The 22,664-nt window shown below is 38.8% G+C and overlaps 1 protein-coding gene across 2 annotated transcripts in view; it reads right to left on the bottom strand.

Moving 5' to 3' along the window:
* The window catches only part of CDK14 (cyclin dependent kinase 14), a 316,633-nt gene that overhangs the window by 206,095 nt on the left and 87,874 nt on the right, over positions 1 to 22,664 (bottom strand). For both annotated transcript variants that reach the window (XM_055709447.1, XM_027800119.2), the window contains 2 exons: positions 15,779 to 15,873; positions 3,379 to 3,458 (listed from right to left, as the gene is read on the bottom strand). In XM_055709447.1, the coding sequence (XP_055565422.1) occupies positions 3,379 to 3,458; positions 15,779 to 15,873 (175 nt within the window). The remainder of the gene's footprint in view (positions 1 to 3,378; positions 3,459 to 15,778; positions 15,874 to 22,664) is intronic.

Genomic DNA, 22,664 nt, shown 5'->3' with positions numbered 1-22,664 from the left:
TAAATAAGCCACATTTACCTACTTTCATTCAAACCTGTGTCACTTTGATAAATGGTAGAAAACATAAACCCACATCTGCTGTAAAAGCAGAATTACTTTATAAGCTTTAATTGGTTTCAGCTAAACCTCCTCCAGTCATTAACACTATGACTCTTCTGATGCAGCTTTACACGGGTATTATTTTTTTCCCTTTTCCTTTCATTTTTTGTTTCAACCAAGTTAATGCTTGTTTCCAGTCACATATTCCATATTTATAACCTGCATTTTCCTACTTCTCTTAAGTCTTTTATCTTTGTAGTTTTTTCTTTTAGCTTCATTCTGCTGCTGTCGTAACAGTAACAATATGCTTCCCTGTACACAGACAGCTACAAAATTGCCTCAGCATGACCACTGCTCAAGATTTCAGCCTGTAACTTACCCCTAATTAACACCACACAGCATCCCCATTATGAGTACAGTGCAAGAATGCTATTTTCTCTCACTGCTTTATCCAAGGAACCATGAGAAATATTAAACTATTTACTTACAGTGGTTTTAATTTACAATTAACTAGACTTCTGTCTGAATTTGCCTTGCATTGATGGAAAACTAGAAAACAAGGAGTAAGTCAAGGTCAGAACTTGCCCGGTTTCTCCATAATGAAAGACTTTGGAAAGAAATGCCCTCCAGCAGACCTCCAGCTCATGATACCATACATGCATTTTTTTTTTATTAGGGCAACAGAACTCCTCAGGTAACTGAAATTAGAAGTTGAGCTTATCTTCAGTGGTATTTGTTCATGTTCTAACTGTCCCAGTCTAAATTATAGGGCTGGTGCCCTCAGTCAGCCAAATGACATCAAGAAAAAATCTGCTTACCACAGTGTCTCATTCTTACTGTTTTTCCATATTAAACTTATCAGATAACTTGAGCTTATACAAGCATTTCTTTTTCCTTGCCCCCACCATGTAGCTGAGATCAACCATGGCTGCATTACAAAACCCAGCATCTCCAAGATGGAGTAGAAGCTGCTAATAGGAAAGCAACAGCTTCCTCAGGTCCTGCTAGTGAAGTCCACGCATAGCATTACCATCAAATAATACAGTAGGTCTGGCACAGCATCACTGAGATCCCCTCTGTAAGTTACATTTGTAATACTGCCTTCCTTACTTTTCTAGCCCTAATATTTGTTTCTGACAAAATCAAAACAAACAACAGAAAAGACAAAGCCCAACTAGATAAAGATTTCTCCCCTCTCCATCTTACACATCATGTATGTCTGACTTCTACATGACATAAAACATACAAGGCTCCGTTTCTACTCATAGCTCCTACAGATCTGAATGAAGTTCCATTACCCAGGAGACAGGTTTACATTTACCAAAAAAAACCCCACAAACAACCTATAAACTGAGTTTGACCCCTAACCAAGAGTCTATAGAAGTTGAGAAAAAACCCTCTCATTAGCGTAATATTCTTTGGATTTAGTCCCAGCCTAGATGACTACTCAGAAATACAACAGATACATATAGTTCCATCAAAATCAGTGAGACACTGTACACTTAAGAAAATACATATTAATTAGTAACTTCAAAAGCTTTTCTAGACAAGAGCTTTGTTCTACTAAAGTACCGGAATTTTAACTGGCTCCAAGCACAGAGCTGTAGCCACAGCTGAAAGGAAAACTTCTCCAGTAACAATGTGAAAAGTACTTTCATGCAAGTGTGCCTTTATAATTAAAAAAAAAAACAACCTGTAAAAAATCTCTATTCTTGCTCCTAGCAAATAGTTATTTATACTGAGCTCACACAACAAACTATTTATGAAGGAAAACACACTATACTGTATTTGACAGTTATAACACTATAAACTTTCATCTAGACCAAGCTCACATTAAAAAAACCTTTTAAGCATCACTAAAAAGGCACAAGAAAGCCCTATCTACTATTTTCTTATTTAGTCAGTACCATACCAACTAAAAAACTGGAGAACAATAAACACATTTGAAGCACAGGCTGTTATGCCTTGAACGCAGCATTTCAGATACTGAAAACTGTGCTTGTAACCCTCTGCACACCTCATTATAATGGCACAGCTGCAGGGACAGACAGCTCACAGATAAAATAAATATCATTATGAATAAATGTGTCAGATCATTCAATAATTATTACTCAAACAAAGCAAAACAGAAGAACTGCTGAAACTCCTTCATAAATTAGCCACCCACAGTTTTCCCCTTTGTGAAAGAGCCCTTTTTAAAATGCACACAACCTTGGGATGGAAATCTGCAGTACTTTAAAGGCTTCTAACTTCAGGGTGTCAGTCACATGAAAAGTGGATTTATTTTTGCCCAGTCCACCCTAAAACAGGCTCATTGTACAGGCAGATATATGGCGTATGGATGGCTACGGGAACATAGGCAGGAGCGACGGACAAGGGAGCTGTAGCTGCTGGGACTGTGGCTGCGACAGCCATGAAGCTGCATACCTCCCACACAGGGCCACACTCTGGACCCTGTGAGGGCTGATGTTCTGGTACCTCCCTGGCTCATCCCACCTCCATAAATAGGCCAGGAGAGTCAGCACAGGTCTAAAGGGCCCCTCAAAAGCCACAACAGTCTCACCTCTTTAGTTCACTACCAACTTCAGCAGGAGTCTGAATTAGTGTGATGGCAAATTGTTTATTACTTCTCTACCAAGGCTCATTTTTAGTACCTTCTAACAGAGAAGGCCTGTGCAGAGAAGGCACATGCAGCAATTTCTGCAAAGGAGCTCGACACTGGCAGGCTCAGATAAAGCAACCATCACTAGGGACCACAGCAGGCTGACAAGGAAGGCTAAAGGAGCAGAGCAGAAAGCACAACAGGCATCTCCAAGTGGGCTAGATAAGAGTCATTCCCAAGCCATGCAAGTCGGGAGTCCATGGGGAAGGAAAAACAAACAAAAGCTGTCCCAAACTACACACAGCTTCTAAGACGCTTATATTTTTCCTCCCTGACCTTCTGATTGCCTTCCTAAAGAAACATTTTTTTTCACTTCATACTGTGGCTATATGAGAAATCACATTTACCTTCATCTTAGGTGCTGCCTGCAGGCAAAAAGTGTGACTTACACAGTTCCCTCATCTTCCAGTGACTTCTCACGCCTACCTTAAACATTGTCTTAAGTACTCATCCGTATAGTAAATCCAACAGCAGCCAAAGCAGATGCAGAGTTGCATACTTTAACAAGAACTCCCACACCAGAGGCTTTGTTTTTGAAGCACCAAAGTTTCTTCCTACTGAGAACGTAATCATATAATTTGAATTTTCAAGCTATTCACTATACCATGGCACAGAAACAAGAAGCATAACCTAATTACAAAAAGAGTCTGCATATATCATTAAATGAGAGTGCATACCTTCCCTGATGGCGGTAAATGGGGTTCCTTCCTCTTCTTGTAATCTAATCACCTTCAATGCCACCAGTTTTCCATTTACCCTGAAAGGGAAAGAGGGGAAAGGAAGGAGAAATAAAAAAGTTAAAGCAGAAACAGTATTTCTCATAATAGAACTTGTTTCCCATCATGTACTCATTCAATTTCTTCCTGCCAATGCCAGTGATTCATTTATAGCACTGTAAGAAACACTTCATAGCTTCCATAATGTCAACTTTATATTTTCACACTCGGATGCAATCCAAGAAATTATCTGTTTTCTGTGAGTCAGCCTGTTTCCTTTCTATTACAGCACTAAACTGAAGCTTTGTTAAGAAGTATCACATTATAAAATACGGTTTTAAAGTATCGGTCCTTTTTTTGATCAAATTGTTCAAAGAAAAAGGCATATGATTTTCATCAATTGCCCCATTGCATTATATCCAAGTGTATAATGATTGCCACCTTCCCACTGCATCACGCCCATAATTATTGCCCTAAAAAAAAAGCTACAGAAGTTTCAGATGAGAAGTATTTTTAGCTCATTCTGGCCATTTCCTGTTAGGGCAGTAGTCCCTGAAGTACATTCTTGACTACACGACCTAGGCTAGTTCTAGATTATAATGGCTCTCATTTATAAGATTAAAAGTGGTTTTGCTCCAAGGGACAAAACTTTACAACAGGTCACTAGTTTCAAATCTAACTGTCTGGTTTTACTTCTAGCATTCAAAATTTCACCACACGTGAATCACATGCAAGGCCTTACAAAAAAATCCAGTTGGTTCAGTTTAGCCAAATTAAACCTCACAAAAACTGAATGAAAGATAAAAGCTGGTATTAATTACCCTCAAGAACAAACTTGTACTCTGAAACTTTAACCTACTCCCCAGGTATGAAAAGCAATGGTGAGGATAGATACCAAAAAGACATAACACAGTTGTAATAATAATCTTTCTATAAAAGTAAAATTAGCCTTTACAGCCACAAAGCCCAAGGAAGCACTGGAACTTTCACACTCCTGTAGTCATAGAGGCAATTCCCCATTGTACTGGGCCCTAGAAGATTTATTTATTTTTTAAAGCAAGATGATAGGGACACCTACCAAATCTGAATTCACCTTCTCCCTCAGACTTTTGATTTTTGCAGTTAGATGACTTCAGTGACAGGATGGCTACCATCTTGCTTCTTCTATTTATTTTTGTTTCGCAACTGCCAGAATCTCATTAGCCCTATAGACAGCACTGCATAATGACTCTGAGCAACTTCAGAAACCCTGGTTATCAAAAGGTGGTTTATTCATCATCTTCCAACTATCCATAATACTTTAGAATGGCACCAGTTCAAGTCTCAGGCCGCTAGTCACTGCTGAAAGATAATTATCAGCTTAACCCTAATGAATTATCTGGATTCCTCCTTATAATTGCCTTACATATATTTTTGTTTAGATTTAAACAGGACTTCTGGCATCAGAAAAGGATAAGCCTTCCCCCAACTATCTTCATGTGTCATGCACAGACAGGAGAATAAACCATAATAAAAGCAGAAGTAAAAAGGCTGATGACAGACATACGGTTCATATTTCTGTAGTTTTCAATTCCAGTTCCTCCATTAATACACCACCCTACCTGTTATGTACCTCTAAATAAGTTAGATACCTGGATAACTTAATTACTTTACAACAGATTAAATAACTGTACAATAGGAATTTAAATAAGAAAAGAAAGATCATTTTGCAGATCAAGAACAGGACAGATGCTGTGTTCAGAGAAGGCAATGCAGAATACAATGGAACAAAGCAGATCAAGGAGGTACTAAGGAAACAAGGATGTGGAGTCTCTTGCCAGAGCAACAGGAGAACAGCATGCAGCACTGTGTAGATCATGTTCTTTTTAATCTGAAGTTCTACATTCCATTGATTCATTAAGACTAACACGTAACACAAACAGCAATAGTAGAGAACTAATTCCAAAGAATTCACAGTTTAACACAGTAAGTGGGCTGTGCTATTTAGTTATCACTGTCACTTCGTCATTCATATCTGTCATCATCTTGACAGACATCATAGCAACTCCTAATACTATCAAAATGATCGAACTAAGCTCAAGCAGTGTTTCTCTGTGATTTCATGCTCCCCTTTAGTATCATTTATCTCCAATATATCAATCTATAACTTCCAGAATAAAACAGCCTCCTTATTCTCACTTACTACCCAGTTATTAAAGCCTTTTATTTTTTCAGCTCATTTTCTATAACCAGGAGCATATAAAACTGGAAATGTGAGAAATTATGAAGTATCAACAGTCAAAAGAGATAGATGGGTATATTCATATCCTTTAACTATTCTGCCACTGATGCAATCTGAGGATGCAGTTAGGTGATGCTGCAGAGGTGAGCTAAGGGCTACTTTAGGGTATAGCCTTGCAACCTATCACAACTTGTCTTTGCAGTCTTCAGTAGTGGTAAAATAAGGTTTGCAAGATTCCTCCCAGATATTACTTCACATTTGTCTTCAACTTTCAAAGTATACTCACTACTGTCGTTATTTTCAAATACAAGTAGAAAAACAGACAGGCAGACAGCCTTTCAGACAGTGAAAAGGCAATGCTGCTGCCCCTTTTAACATCTAGGATTCATTAAATCACCTCTCTTGCTCACTCTCCAAAGTAAACAATTTCACACCCTTTCAAAACAATACACTTAACTGGGTCAAGGGTTTCACTTATGTTCACCCTGTCAACTGTCTCATTAGTTTCTATTAAGGGCAATACCTATGATAAAATTCCTATTTTGTAACTTACAAACCCACCTCCGTCCTAAATTAACTCATGCTCTCCTCTCTCTCATCTAAAAACCTTCAGAGAAAGGACAGAAGTCCTGAAGCCTCCCTAACCATCGCACAAAACTACTTTACTCTAGGCACATCACCAGCAGCTGATGGACAGTTTTACAATTTATGGAAATGCAGCATTTTAATGTTACATAATCTCTTCTAATAAATTACTAATTTTATATGCAATGTCAGCAAAAAAAAGTCCAAATTGGTTTATGTGACATATAGTAAAAGTCTGTATAGTATAAACAATACAAATGAGCCAGATATTTCAAAAAATGTTAATATAATGCCTCATTCAGCCTTTTCTAAAACACCACATATCAGCATTACCAAAATAAATACATTTATAAAAATGACCATTTATGAGAAAGTACAGAAGATTAGAAATTATTTAATGCATCATTAAGAATATATAATACTGATGAACGTAAAGTTCATGTAAAGTAAAGATGACTTAATTGGCTTCACTGGGATAATGCTGACGACACACAGAGGAAAAAAAAAAGAGTACAATAACACTATTTTCTTAAGTTCTCAAGTTATATTTAAATGCCATAAATGTTCTAAATATAAACACATTTAAAAGAGTCAATTAACATAAAATCTGCCACTCCAATTTCTATTTGTTTATTTAATACAGAATTTTACCACTGTCTGGAGTTGAGGCTGAGTTCATAACTCAAGCAATGGCTAAGCTTGGGAACATTTCTGCAAAGAAAAATCTGTAGGTGGTATTGTGACAATGCTCTTATTTGTGATACACATTTCAAGAAACTAATTTTTATGAAGTAACTTTCAATTGTTAAATATTCATTTACATGTAAAACTCAAAGTTTGATGATCAAAACCTGAGAATATCTGATTAGATCTACTCTGTAGTGTTATTAATGTCACAAACAGATGTCTAAAACCCCAAACAGACCGCGGCAGCCTAATGAAACCAGGCTCTGCCAGAATTTTCCTTTGAAGAAACCTGAGAGAGGCAAATTCACTGTAGGTTTAGTCACCTCTGATTATTCTAGCAACAAGTAATTAATTCCACATTGAGGGAAACACTTCTTCTAGTCATTATCATAAAAGACAGTTCAGTGTAAACATGGTTTATATTCTATTTCTCCTACTGAAAAGGACTTCAGTTTGTACTTTACAACAACTACTTACAGTTCCACTAAAGCCCTATGGTGCAAATACTCAAGAGACTACACAGCCCCTCAATTTCTCTTTTTGACTCCCACCATCTTTTAACCTCCATCCTAAATAAAAGTTACCTTGCTTTTGCAGAACCAAGTGGATTAAGGATAATTCCTTAAGGACATTTATTAGAGCTGAAAAATACAAGATCAAACCATTGGAACAGGCTGCCCAGGGAGGTGGTGGTATCACCATCCCTGGAGGTATTAAAAAAACCCACGTAGATGCGATGCTTAGGGACATGGTTCAGTGATGGACTTTGCAGTTCTGGGTTAACAGTTGGACTTGATGATCTCAAAGGTCTTTTCCAACCTAAATGATTCTATGATTCCATAAAAGAGTTCCAAGAGAGATGAAGGATTAAAATTATTAACTAGCGTTGGCACTCAGGGATCCCATTCCTTACAGGACTAAGGCAGTCTCATACAAACAATGGGATAGCTCTCACTTGAACAGAAGCAGGTCTACCTCCAGGTCCTTCATCCCTACCTTCCAGCCCACATCATTCAGTTCAAACTAACCAGCTGCTCATCTATGCACAGGGGCTGCACTTGACCTACACCTGCTGGAAGCGAATCACCTGGGACTGGCAGCAGGGAGAGCAATGCAGAGCACCGGGCCTCCTCCACATACCTCACAGCTCTTTGGGCCCCACTGGTGTTTGTATAAATGTTTTTCATATAAAGACAACTGGAAGACAAATAAAGTGGTATCGCTTATAAGTAAAGTAGCCTCTTACAACTCTGCCTGCAAACAGTCACAGGGGATCTCCTGAGAGATGCCATTCCACAGCCAAGTGGAAAAGATATTGGTGCATAACGGCATTTAGCTGCCAAATTACTTCAGCATTTGCTTTACCATTCCAACCATGCATATATGCATTAGTGCCAATACATTACTACCCCATAACTTTTAGCACTTGTATCCAATACAACTATCTTCTAGTTTTTCTACCACATTTTCCTGTGCAATCCTGGGTAAGTAATGTATTTTGTTTCCTCAGGTTTGTCCCCTGTTACAGGAGATAATAATGCTAAGTCATCTCTGTAAAGTGCTTTGCAAGTTGAAGCGCAGCATATATAGTGTAATGTTCTCTTTATATATACAACTATAGAGGAAAAATCTCCCTATATTTCTTTTAAATACTGAGAAATTCACTCAGTCAGTAATCTGTATGGTCAATGAGTCTCTTCTAGTTAGAATCTTAGTAACTTATTTTAGAACTTACTCTCCTTTAGTAATTTTTTCCACCATTTGGCATTCTAATTTGACATCAAGTCATCATTAGTTTTACATCCAGTTCAACTTGAAGTTATTTGCTTTAATAAGGATTTACAATGCTAGAGACTTTTTCAAAAGCATCTATGTACACACTTTATAAACCCATGTCATGGCTTTAATATGTATGGTAAAAAGATGCCTACAACACTCAGTTAAGCACATCAGTTAAAAGAAATGAGGAGGGGAAGAAGTTAAAAAAAGGGGAAGCTCTAATAGGTAACCATAAAGTGCCTTTTCATAATCCATGAATATATAATCCTTTTCCAGCCATCTGGCATCCTCAGATGAAAAGAGCTTCATTTGTAGATGAACACTGACCTCACACAATTTGCAAGAAATAAAAGGTTCAGAAAGTTTAGGTCACTAAGGCAACATGAATCAGAGCAATTTTGAAGTATTCAGTCTAAATAAATTGGCCAAAACATGAAGAAATTATCTGTGAACTGGACTGTTGCACATGAAAAATGTCAGGGAGCATGTGAACTCAAGACCTCATGCAGGTGTGAAGTAAAGCCACGGGAATGACTAAAAAGCGACAGCATAACAGATAAAACCATGGTAAGCTCTTCAGGCCACCCAAAGCCTGTGGCACTTGCAACAGATTGCACCTAAAGCAAAAGACAATGAAAGAGTCACAGAGGTTTCATAACAAGTAAAAGAAATTCTGCAACTTAAAAAAAGAGCCAGAATGGTAATTAGTCCTGTCAGTCATCCTCAGTGAAGGTTTCAGCATCATAAATATAAAAACAAAATACTTAAGTCATCCTTTTTCTTGTGAGCAGCCATCCACAAACATATATATGAAATATGATGGGCAGCTATAAATTCATAACACGTATTACAATACATCATGTCAACAACAATACAGGTAGTTCCCACTGATTATTCAAACATTCCCTGCTGCCCCAAGAATAACCAACAAAGCAGCCAGTGCAGAGCATGGTGCCTGTCCTGCTGAGCACAACTTCTCTCAAAGATCTGTGCTTTATACCATGAACTCTGTATTGATTTTCAGGCGAATAGTGAAAGGTACTGCCTTTGATGGAGATAAATGTAAAATGCTCTGGCGAGCTGAAAAAATAGCTTTTATCTTTGGGTAAATGTTGGAGCCAACTTGAACAGAAAAAATTCATATTTCAAAAGAAATGGGAAAGGTACCGTGACTGAAGGGCTGTCCCAACACTGCAGTCAATGAGAGCTCAGAGCTTCTACTGTGTTCTGCTTCATGCTCTACCAATTTCCCATATTAATAGTTAAAAGGGATAGGGACCAGAATTTATTAGCTGTGGAAAAATCACCTTGAGGGGGAATCAGAGAAAATTGGGTCCTAATAGGAGCACAGTATTACAGAAAGCTTTTTTAGGGTAAAATACAGCTATTGCCTTCAGGATGGTTGGCATGCACGGCATCTACATCCCCACAGTTCCCTAAGCAACACATCCTGCCAGCTCAGCACATGCTGATGGGAGTGACAGACGGTGGAGCCAGGATGGAGTGGAGTGGAGACACCGCAGCCGTGCTTGTTGTGCTCCCTCCAGGAATGGGAACTTGACGGCACCACACAGCTGATAAGCTGCATACCAGCTGTCACGTGAAGAATCCATGAGATGTCCGTGGCTGAGCCGACCGCTGTGGTGAAATGACTTTCCTCGGATGAAACAACTTCATTGGAATACTAACGCACACCTCCCTCCCAGAGTTACCTGCCTCCAAGGTAACACCTCACCGGGCACAGGACAGCAGTTAGTAGCAACACGTATGACTAGAGTCACTCAAGCGCCACCTAAATGTGATGGAAATGGACTGGTCCTGGACTGAAATAAGTCCAGGGCAGAGTGGAAATTGTTGTCTAAACTCCCGGGTTACCAGACTGATTCAGCGTTCACAAAGCTAGGTCAGTCTGACTCGCTCTGAAGTTGTTGTGAATGAAGGGACTTCTAATCAAGGTGGCCACCCTTGGGGGAGCACGAGAAATACAGAACAGACACTGAAAAGAACACCATCGTCTAAGTTACGCATTCAAGTGAAGAAAGCTCTAGCTATGAGAGGAAACAGGATGATAAGGTGTTGCAATCCACTGACATCAACAGAAAATTAGCTGAAAATAGGACAGAGATAATTGTGGTAGTGGGAGATCACAACCTCCAACTCAAATAGCCCCCCTTGAGGAGCACACATAGTTAGCAGAGAACTTCAGCAGTGCTCTCTGAGGACGCGTACTGATTTGCATTACAAGTGAGAAACTTGTAACCAATCCTATGCATGATGAATGAATATGCAATATACTATGAAGTATAAGAGGTGAACAGATGAGGGGAGAAGTTGGGGAAGACTCCATCGTAACCTCTGGGGTCAGTCCACGGGCTGAACCTGTCTTCTCCCCCCATAGCGACGCCTATTGGGTAACAACTTTGTCTTATGCGCGCTCAATAACTAACTCACACTGGCTGTTATTAGTGATTACACTTGAGTTGTATATAGTTTGGTCGTGTATCCCTTCAAGCTTGATTTTGCAGACAGTCTCTATCACTGTGAATCATGAACCTTAATTTTTCATAATTTTATATTAATGAGAAGTGTTATGCCGGAAACTGTTAGTGTTAATCCTTTGTGGACACTAGCGGTTGCCAGCAGTGGGTAACATAAATCCAATAAAGTAGGAAGACCCGCTGAGGGGTCCCCCTTATGCTGTTGGCCTGTTTCCCTGAACAAGGCAGTCGAATTGCCCTCCGATTCAGCGAAGGGTCCCTGCAATGGGACACTGACAAACTGGTCAGGCGCAAGGGTCTCAGCTTTCCTGGGGTGCTGACAGACAGATCAAACACCCAGGGCGGAGGGAATCTCCCCCCCCGCTCCCCCCCCCCCCCCCCATCCCTTTCACGTGACAATTAGGACAAGCATTTCACTAAGATAAATTGGAATTATCTAAGTTTGTGGTAGGAAAATTAGACAAAAAACGCGTTGACTGGGCTCTCTTACAAATTCTACATATTTTTGTAATACTTCGAGCACATGCAACTTAGTAAAAGGTACCAAAAAAAGCAAAGGTACACTAAAAATCACATGGAAAAGCAAGAAGCAGATCAAGACCACAGCAGTACAGAACCAGTGGAGATACTATTGGCTTGCCTCTCAAAACACAGATGCATGCTGTGCAAGCAGCAGTCACAGATCACATAGCTTTAACCAAGGTAATCTTTTTTAAATCTTTGCCTTGAAGGGCAATTGAACACAGTGGGAGGAGAGGATGGAAACCATGCCAATTCATAATATTGCCAAAAGCACAGGTTTTTCCCTTAAATGCAATATGCAGAGTTCCCAATGTGGGGATGTGAGGCCTCCACAATGCTTTGTAAGGGGTTCTGCTTGGCAGCAGCTCCTTTGTGCTGTCACCAGCTTTGTCTCCAGACTCTCATAACTTGCATCAACATTTATGTGCCACAGATCAAGCCAGATCCCAATGCTGTACATTCAGGTAAATTTATAATCAAGCTCAAGGGGGAAGAAGGTCAATGGCAGCAGGAAGATATATGTGTCAATACACCAACAGACATCACTTCAGCTCAACCACGCCATGAAATGATACATGAATTCAAAAGTCACCTATTGCTCTGCACCTATTGTATGGTAAAGGTTCAAGGTGTTAGCCAAACAGAGAGCCAGTGGAACCTGCACAATTTTTTACAGTGTTATCGGTAAATTCCTAGGCCTACTTTTCCCAAAAATTTTACTTTAAAAAAAAAAAAAAAGTAGAAATCACTTCGAAGTGATCTGAATTTCATGCAGTAAGCAGCCTCTTGGGATTTTATACAACTAAGTAAGGTGAGAATCTAACCTGAATGGAAGTAGAAAATGAACATGCCAAGATCAGTTTCATGACGCACAACTGATGTGCAACATGTGAAATCAAATAGATTTGCCTATTGATGCAACTGTCAGCCAGAAACAAATGGCTGCTTGGCTATTTCTCCAATAAACAAAAAAAGCCCAGCCTAAGAGCGTATTGCTTCACTTTCCTCAGTAACACAGTCCCGTTCACTCTGCTGCTTCCTCACCCTAGAGAATCATTTCTGTCTGACTACAAAAAGAGAAATCCATCATCTAGTAAGAGGAATTAGGCCACTTTGTTTCACTTTCCTGGCATAATACCACAAATACTTAGAAAAAAACCAGGTTTGATAGGAAGGCAAGGGCTTGGTACCACGCATACTGCTCCAAGTTGTAAAAAGCCAGGCTTGTCCTGAAAGGAAGCTACTGCATGCATTACTTTAAATATTAAGAAATGAATGGCTGATTTTGTGTCTTTGGAGGCAGGTGTACCTTTCAGTCTTTCCAAATAGTAAGCTAAGATCATGAATTTTTTATTCCATCATTATGAACAGCAGGGGAAACAATTTTAAAAGCTGTAATATATCTCAGGAAATGCATTTAAAAAAACCAAACCCCACCACTTGCCACATGCAGCTGGTGACAACTATTAAGCACAATAATTCTGAGTACAAAGCGTCATTCAAAACAGCTCAATCTGATCTTAAATTCTCTATATTCAGCTACAGTTACGGATAAATCTTAGAAACATTTTGGTGAAATGAGAAAGGCCAGCATTAAAGTTACTTGAGAATTAGAGATTCTCAAACATTTTGACCAAAATGCACTTGTGCAAGTGTTACCAGCTTTTCCACATAAAAGTCATGTCTGCATTCTGTGGTGTGCCATGAGGGCTTAATCCTTCAGCAGTCAAATTGGGCACACGCCAAAACAAACAGACCTCTTTTGACCTGTTTTGCTCATTTTAATTCCCACTGAGCCTGTAGCCAGGAGAACACAGTGATGCATATCACAGCCTCACCCTATGTAGCTACAGCAGGTGCTAGAAAAAAATTGTATTCCTTTATCATTTTAGATAAAGCTAGAAACAGTCTGAGCCAATCTGCCAGAAAAGCAGCACAAAAGTCAGGCTCTCACAGAATGGCTGGAGCCAGTGTTGGCCCACCCATTTGCCCCCGCCATCCATCTTCCCTGAGAGTATGCCATAGCAGTGGTGCTCACTCTTCTTTGGGGATACCACCTGGGCCAGAGATTCCTCAGTTTCTCATAGGAACATAAGAGGCAACAAGGTTACATTACTCAACCAACACCTCCTTCTGAAATAGCAGTTTGACCCTGTAGTGTTTACCCTGTTCTTGAAGCACAATCTCCCGATGTTGAGAAGTAATTCAACTGTTACTCTAGTTCAAGAAACAGAAGTCTGGACTAGAGGTGCTGAAACTGGATGGTGCAGTGTAATACAGGAATTACATAATTCTCAGTGGGGGAAAAAAGTAAGCCGATCAAAATTAAGCAAGTGAAGGAATATTACTATAACATTAGAAATACGCTCTGCATATACATTCTTATCCACACTCTAGTTATACACACTTTCTTCAAAATACATTTTAAAGACCTTGCAAAAGATGTCATGAAGCAGCAGAATAAAGTCACATATAATCGTTATATTTCACACTATGTATCCAGAGTTTGTTATTTATAATGGAGAATGTAGTGTGCCCAATAATTTCAATTTATTATTCAACTACCATTAACATCATTGAAGCATTTCTTACAGGTCTGCAGTCATCTCTACTACAACACATGAATACTTCTAACAACTCCATGCTTCATAACACATTCACAAATCACCACTGAATGAAATAGCTTCAGGGAAGTGCTTTGCTTTGGTTTTAACTTTCAGTCTTTTCCACTGATTTTTGGGGCATCTAGCAACCCTGTTACCTTAATTCAGTGTTATTGAAAGCCCAGGCATATGGGATAACTATCACCAGACACATGCTATGATTTTACTGAATGGTCCTAGTAATAAGGTGCAAGCTGAAATCTGTACCATTTCCTCATATTATGCAGACCCCAATAAAAAAGCTTACATGTGTATAATGTCTGGAACTTAAGAGTGATGCATAACCAAACCATTAACAATACACTGTAACTGCATTTTCTTGAAGAAAGCTGCCATTGAAAGATTAATACATGCACTGGCATGGCAGAAGTGTAAATACTTGTACATTTAGAACATGGTTTTATTCTTATCAGCTGTCATTATGCGCACTGCTCTCAAAGTTACTGAGAGATGCGGGCATCCCTCATTCTGATTTATTACAAATATTCAGTGAAAAAAAATTACATTTCAGTACCTACCTAACTTAATGACCCTGGAAAATGTTAACATGTATTTCACTGTTTCAGTAGTTACACTGTTCAATGACTGTCATGATATTCTCTCTGCTGAGAATGGCAGCATTGCCTCATCTATCGTTCACTAGACGAAGTTTTAAAATGAAGATATCACACATACCCAATCCCTCTCTCAGAACTGCTTTATTATTGAAAATTTCATCATGAAAACTTGATTAAATATATGAACACAAAACACTGCTTGACAAAAGATAACTCTCAACCAAAGCTCAAGAAGCATATTTTAAGTGCGTTTACTGAGTTATGTTATACAATATAGAACAACTTAGGGCACTGGGGATAAAAAAGTTGCAATACATAACATTACAGTGGCTGAAAAAAAAATTCTGACATGTATACATTAGGTTATTTTGAGGTGGAGTAGTTGCAATGATTGTAAATAAACTCCTGTAAACAAACTATAGTAGTCCAAAATTCCATTCATTCCCTTCATATGATTTTATTCAAGCTTTTTTATAATGACAAACAAAAAGACCAACAACTTATTGCGTATATTCAGTATTGCTCTCAGAACATCAGAAAAAGCTACTTGACTGTGTATCATGTTTTTACCCGTAAAAATTAACATGGTATGGATATTGAGAAAGCACTATAACATTCAAGTACAAACAAAAAACCAGATTAACAAGATGGAATTTCATCTTGTTCTGGTGTGCATGTAATATGTTACCTATGCAACATGGTTTCAGTCTCTTTCACTAGAGCACATGGCTGTCAGTACCACTTTGCATCCATTCACAGGGATCTATGTACAAGTGCAGCAACATTAGTCAATGCTCTCTGCTTATCTTCATTTACACACAAAATTAAATGAAGAAAACCATCACTTACTTGCTTTTCCCTTTGTATACTGTAGCATAGGACCCTTCCCCTAGTTTTTCCAGTTTTTCATATGAGTCTGCTTTTCCAAACTTGGGGCTTGTAGGCTAAACAAAACAAAACAAAAAGATCTTTCAGCATGTATTGCACCCACAACATTAACTGCTTTGAGTCAGCCTTTAGAGACCACACATCGCTATCAAAACTCATAGAACAGATTTGCATGTTTTCAGAAGCCAACAATAAAAAAAAAAATAAAAATAACAATAGCAGAGCTAATGAAACAATATAATGGCCTACTCAAAATATCATTCAACACCCCAGATGGTGGTTGCAGATATCAATCATACACTTACACCACTGGAACTATCAAAAGGATTTTGTGCTTAATCAAAGAGATGTTTCTGTTTTATTTTTCACATGCATCACTTCATACAGGAAAAAGATCATTAACAACTTAGTCATCTGTCTTTGTTAAGAGATCTAAACAACATTCTCAATCTGCCCTACAAAGCCAGATTAAAAGAGCTGTTTATTTATTTATTTTTTTAAAGACTAAAGCCCCCCTCCCCAACATTGCTCTAAGTAGTCAGTGTCCCATTACATCAACCATTGTCGAGGTAGCAGTCAAAATACTACAGGAAAGCATCTTTAATGAGAGTATCTTGATGTTGACTTATGTTTACAGTCTTCAGATTGTGGATATAATCACACCATACTTAGAATGGCATGTATATACAGCACAGTTGATTAAAGTCCTGTAGCCTTAATATCTGCAGCTTAAGTGAGTGGTCTAAAAGTAAACTAAGCTAAGCAATAATTCTTGCTCAAAGGGCCAGATGACAGACTTATCTTAGACAGGTACTTATCCCACTTTTACACAGTCCTAACTGAGAACACCACAACACTGCCAAAACAGAAATCCACCTGATATGAAAACTTTCCAATTCAGTTCTTGGAAAAATGTTTGAGTTTTCCGAAGTGCATCCCATTTTCCCAAACTTTCCCATTTTCCAGTTGTCTGCAAGGGAAGGGCTTTTTATTTTTCCTCCCCAAGACACAAAAGATACTGCAAAAAAATGACCTGCAGCTGCTCTCAGCATATCTCAGCATATTTTAGACTGCAGTGCCCAGATGTCCTGTACCTAAACCAACCAAAAGAGTATAGAGCAGAAACTTTGGAGGGTCAGCACCAATGCTCAAAATCACATACAGAGGCTGATTTGTTAGTACTCTGGTTATAACATCACAAAGAAAAGCAGCCAAGGAAATCCAGCACTGAATACAACTGGGAGACTCTAAGACATGTGCAGCTGTGCACAGTGTACACTCATATTTAGGATCTTACACCCGATTTACAAAAAGTACTCATTTCATGTTTTTTTGAAAGGTAACAAACATTACAGCACAGGATACATCTATGTGTAAAGTTTTTTAAAACCATGTTCAAAAGTTTTAAATCAACTGAGCCTAAAAATTACTTCTATTTAAACAAAGAACATCCCAGGTCAGATGACTTAGTACCTCATACCCCTCTATTACATCCAATTAACCATTAGCCAGAAAACACAAAAAATCTCTTTATTCAACTATTCTACAGTAGTCCTGAGACAAAATTCGGATGCTTTGGCATATATACACCTTTTTCTGAGATGAAAATCCCAGCTTTCTATTGATTGGTATCTGAATATACACATGTAGGTTTGCAAAATTGAGCCCTTTCATGTCCCTCCAGTACACATAACAACCTATTATTTTGCTATCTAATTCCTAAATATTAATAGACCAATGAAAATATGTCATAGGAGACCGCTCAGATCTTTTTGCTGTTACTATTTGGAAGACGTCATTATAGATAAGGCAGCAATATTCTTGGTTCCCCATTTGTGCTTAAAAATGCATTCTGCCTGGTTAGAAACAAATATTTTTTTTTTTAATCACAGCTTTATTACAGATGTCACTAGAATATTTATTCAAGTAGCCTTCTCATTAAAATACCCAATTATGGACTAATGCAACATTATACAACTATAGAAAAAAAGTGTTTAGATATTAAAGTGCCTCCCATATAATGAAGAGTGATAGCAAAGGATTTCCCAAATTGCAGGTTGCAGTGAACACACTGTGAGCAGCTGGAATGGAAATGCTGCCCTAGTTAACAGTGAATAGTTCACTGTTGGTTTCCTCATAGCAAGGCAGAAAAAGGACAGGGTTTATACATGGGTTTCACATCAATTCCTTATTTTCACACTGAGATTTACTTTTATCTTATACTGCTGAAAACTATAATATAAAGGTCACAACAACTTGTAATGCCTTAAGATCTTGATAGGCAACAGGAAGCCTTTAATCCATTACCACACGTAAATCATCAACAGTAACTACTCTTGCAACCACAAGCTCATTTCTCCATATTCCAGCTGCAACAAGCATAGATTTAAGGTCATGCCTTTTGACTCATTCTTCTCCTGGAAGCTGCTGCATCCTTACCAAGTACAGGCAAAATGCTAAATCTTGCAGTGGCAGGACCAGGAGGTGAGCTCACTCCTGAGCATACAAAAGAGGTGCTGGTTTCAACTCTGTTGTCCTCAGGGATAACCCCACACAGTGCCCCAGGGCTCAGCTCTGCAGCAGCAAGGCTGACCCACCACCCTCCCCAAGCAACCTAAATCACTTGTGCAGTGCCTGCTCACACTGAGTAAGAGCAGACCAGAAACAACCAGAAAACAATCAGAAACCCATGAGCCACCGTCTGCCTCGTATGCAGTAAAACCACGTGGCTGAAATCCTCCTCTTTGGCAGGTTACAGCACCTCCGCAGTGGAGCTCAGCTGTATTCCCACTGGATCACTAGATGGGATCACCCACATTTTCACAGTATTAGAGATGTTCCTTTGTGAAAATGGACATTATTTTTCCTTGCATTAGTAATCTTAAAAGGCTTAAAATTTTGAAGGTATCTGGTGTAGAAAAGCACTTCAGAGGATTTCACCAAAAAAAAAAAAAATTAAATAAATTCTGAGGCAGCAGAGTCTGCAAACTAATTTGCATGATAGTTCTAAATGAAACACCAAGACAGATATCACTCAGCACATGCAATTACTTCAGAAAATGAAGGAACAAGTTTACCATTTCCCCAACATTTTCTCATTTTTTTCTTTAAATGGAGTTACAAATAATAATTCAAACTTACTACAAGCTGCTTATAAGGTTAAGAAGTTCATACTCTTCTTACCTTTCCTTTTATTTCTGGATTATAAAGGAGGTGAAGACTGACTGAGATAATGCAAAAACAGGAAACTTCCCAAAACTTGTTTTAAGCTTAAAGGGGTCTAAATAAAGGGCTATGGAGGGGGATCTAAATAATTTGAAATTCTCTGTGACTGCTGACAATTATAACCACCTCAGCCTTCTTTATTATTGCACTCTCCCTTTCACACAGTTATTTTCTGAGCTTCGTGGCCGTAAATTTTGTTATTCAGATTTCTCCACATTATCTTTTTCAACCATATCTATTCAAAAAATGTGTCTTGTCACAGCAAGATTATGGTGCCAATTTTTGTTGTTGTTGTTTTGGGTTTTTGTTGTTGTTTTTTTTTTAGTAAATGCTACTATTAAAATCAAATACAGAAAAATTACTTTTAAGTACAAGCTCTTCTTTTATTTTATTCCTTCCGGTAAAACACATGGGAAAACATATACACAGAGATTTGTGTTGGTTGAGTCACGAGCATCCCATATTCTGCCTAGGAAGTGGTTGACTGAAATACACATAGCGAGTGAGACATATCCAGAGCACGTCAAATGTACAGTGCTTGCCATCAGCCCCAACACCTCACAAGCAGCAGCCTTCCAAGAATTCCCCCTATGTTTTAGAAAGCTGGTGTAATCCTCCAATTTCACCCAGGCAAGATTTCTCAACAGAAAAAGAGTACTAATTTTAGCTGAATTTCAGCTAATTTTAGCTGAACACATGTATTTTGATAAATGTTTGTTCAAAGCTACTTTTTGAAGATCTAACATTATAATACTTCCACCCACTATAAATTTTCCTTTCTTCTTACTTCTCCGTATTGCTTTTTACCCCCCTAAAACACCAACACAGAACCACAAAGTAATAGAATCATTTAGGTTGGAAAAGACGTTTAAAATAGAGTCCAACCATTAACCTAGCACTGCCAAGTTCACCACTAAAACATCTCCCCAAGCACTGCATCTACACACCTTGCAAATACCTCCAGGGATGGTGACTCAAACACTTCCCTGGGCAGCCTGTTCCAATGCTTGACCACCCTTTCTGTGAAGAAATTTTCCCTAATACCCAATCTTAACTCCCCCTGGTGTAACTTGAGGCCATTTCCTCTTGTCCTGTCACTTGTTATCTGGGAGAAGAGATCCCCACCTGCCTACAGCCTCCTTCCAGGCAGCTGTAGAGAGCAGTAAGGCCCCCCCTGAGCCTCCTCCTCTCCAGGCTAAACACCCCCAGTTCCCTCAGCCGCTCCTCATAAGCCTTGTGCTCCAGACGCTTCACCAGCTTCGTTGCCCTTCTCTGGACACGCTCCGGCACCTCAACGTCCCCCTTGGTGTGAGGGGCCCAAAGCTGAACACAGTGTTCGAGGTGCGGCCTCACCAGTGCTGAGTACAGGGGGACAGTCACTTCCCCGGCCCTGCTGGCCTCACTGTTTCTCATACAAGCCCAGAAGCTGTTGGTCTTCTTGGCCACCTGGGCACACTGCTGGCTCATGTGCAGCCGGCCGTCAACCAAAACATGTCACAACATAAAGTGACTGTGATAAAAGGACAAGCTTTACCATATCTGAAATCTGGTTATTTACTGAATGTGTAATTTTTTTGTTTAGTTAACTAAAGCCTTCAAGTCTTTTCTTTAAATTTATCATGATTTGTTGGATATAAGCCAAACAGAGATCTCCTCCCTATGCCCACACAAACTTGTATATAGCAAACATCAGTGGGGCTATTTAGGTGTAAAGAAGGCCACTGCTCAGTGCTACAGCTTTGTATTTGCTACAAAAAAAAAAAGAATTTCTGAAGCTAAGAAAAAAATAAAACACAGGTGCATACGTGACTAAGACTGAACTTTTTAATGGGCAAAAAGTTAAACAGGCAGCAATCAACCTGTGAACAAGAAATAGATACCACTGGAAAAATCACTGAAAAGTGAATTTTCATGCTAGTGAGAAATCTTCCACAGCACTCAGATGGGAAAGATAGATGAATTACTAGGACAGAAGGGAGTAAAGATCCCCGTGCCTCTGAAGAATTAAACATACTCCCAAGTCACTGTGAAAGTAAGCCAGCACAAATTGTCACGGATCACGTTACCTCCAAGAAGACACTGGCAACTGGAGCACAGAACAGTGCACGTCTTTTCCTCCAAGAAATCTAACAGGAATTTTAGTTGTTTGCTTTTATGCTTCACTTTCCTTGAAGAATAGTTGCCATTAAGCTAGTTTTCCTATTATTGGCCTACAATTTTCCCAGTGCAAGATTAGTCTAAAAGCCCCACTGAGCACAGGGAGTGAGCATCTCTGGCAGCACAGGTTACAGTAACTGAGATTAGAATTTTTTTTCCCCTCTGGTTAAGGAAACACAGATCATAGTAACAAGGATAGAAAGAGTATGCCAAAATGCTGAATACAGAAATAGAAGAAGCTAGTATTTCAAACTGATGTGACAGTATTAAAAATAACAGAGAGAAAAATAAATGACAGGAATCTGTCTTTTCTGATCAGGTAATTTCGAATAGCCATTCCATTGATATAGACTGTAGACGGGGTAATAGGTTTAATCCAAGATCTTGCAGTATGAGTCTTTGCACTACACTGTCATGTGAATACCTCTCTTTGAAATTTTCAAGATCTATGTAGTAAAGAAAACTTTAATGGAAAATTACACTGAAAATCACCTGACTATTCTTATAGAAGCTGTGTGGGTTATGTTCTCATGCATTTTTCATAACTGCAAAACAGCTTGTGAATGTCACACTTAACCATCACACTCCTGAGCCTAAGTTTTAAATAAACCTTTTTTAAAAAAAACACATATCCTGCAGGATATTAAACTTCTGGGGATAAAAAACTATCCCCAAGGGAAAAAAATATTATGCTCACAGTACCACTGTAAATTACTGAAAATCAAAACTGAAGATCTGGGGGTTTATGTGCCTCAAAAGAAATAAATTCACTGCCAGAAAAACTCGAAGGTAAAAGGTAGGCCAAGAAGCTTAACTGAGATTAAATTAGAACAACAGAAGATTCTTATTTTTTTTTAACCATTTTATTTTTTTGTCTTCTTTGACACAATGGGGTAAAGCTTCTTTCACAAAACCATATGAAAGTTTCACACTGATTTCAGGTTGTATCCAACCTACAACAACAGGCCAGTTTGATCACACTTTTTTTTATAAATAACATTGGAAGTTGGACTGTTTCCTCAGGCAATATTCAAGTGATACAAAGATGTTCAAGAATTCAAACAGAGCCTTAATCTCAGCTCTTCCACTATCTGATCCTATCCTGTTGCTTGCATCTTTCTAACCCTTTAACACACAGCCATAAATTAAGAGCAACTGAGCAGAAATAACCATCGAGCTCTCTCTGGAAGGGCTAGATGCAGTTTTTAAAGCTGTTTACTTGTTCTCCAGGCTATTAAAGCACAGAAGCTGGAGCAACTGCCACATTTTATCTGCCTCATCATCTAGAGAGTGTATCCCCCAGGTTAACAATTATTAAAGGTTCCCTTGTGCCAGAAAAGAAAAATCCGCTCTGTATGCTGGACTCCAAAATTTTCTTACTTCAATAAAGAGTACTGACCAGGAAGGATGCAGTTACCCTAGTAATTAACAGGTTCCTAAAACTGCAGAAGGCTGCATACACCTG

This window comes from Falco cherrug, chromosome 4 (assembly GCF_023634085.1).
Source record: "Falco cherrug isolate bFalChe1 chromosome 4, bFalChe1.pri, whole genome shotgun sequence".
Classification (NCBI taxonomy): domain Eukaryota; kingdom Metazoa; phylum Chordata; class Aves; order Falconiformes; family Falconidae; genus Falco; species Falco cherrug.
This window is presented reverse-complemented; position numbering and strand designations above follow the sequence as displayed.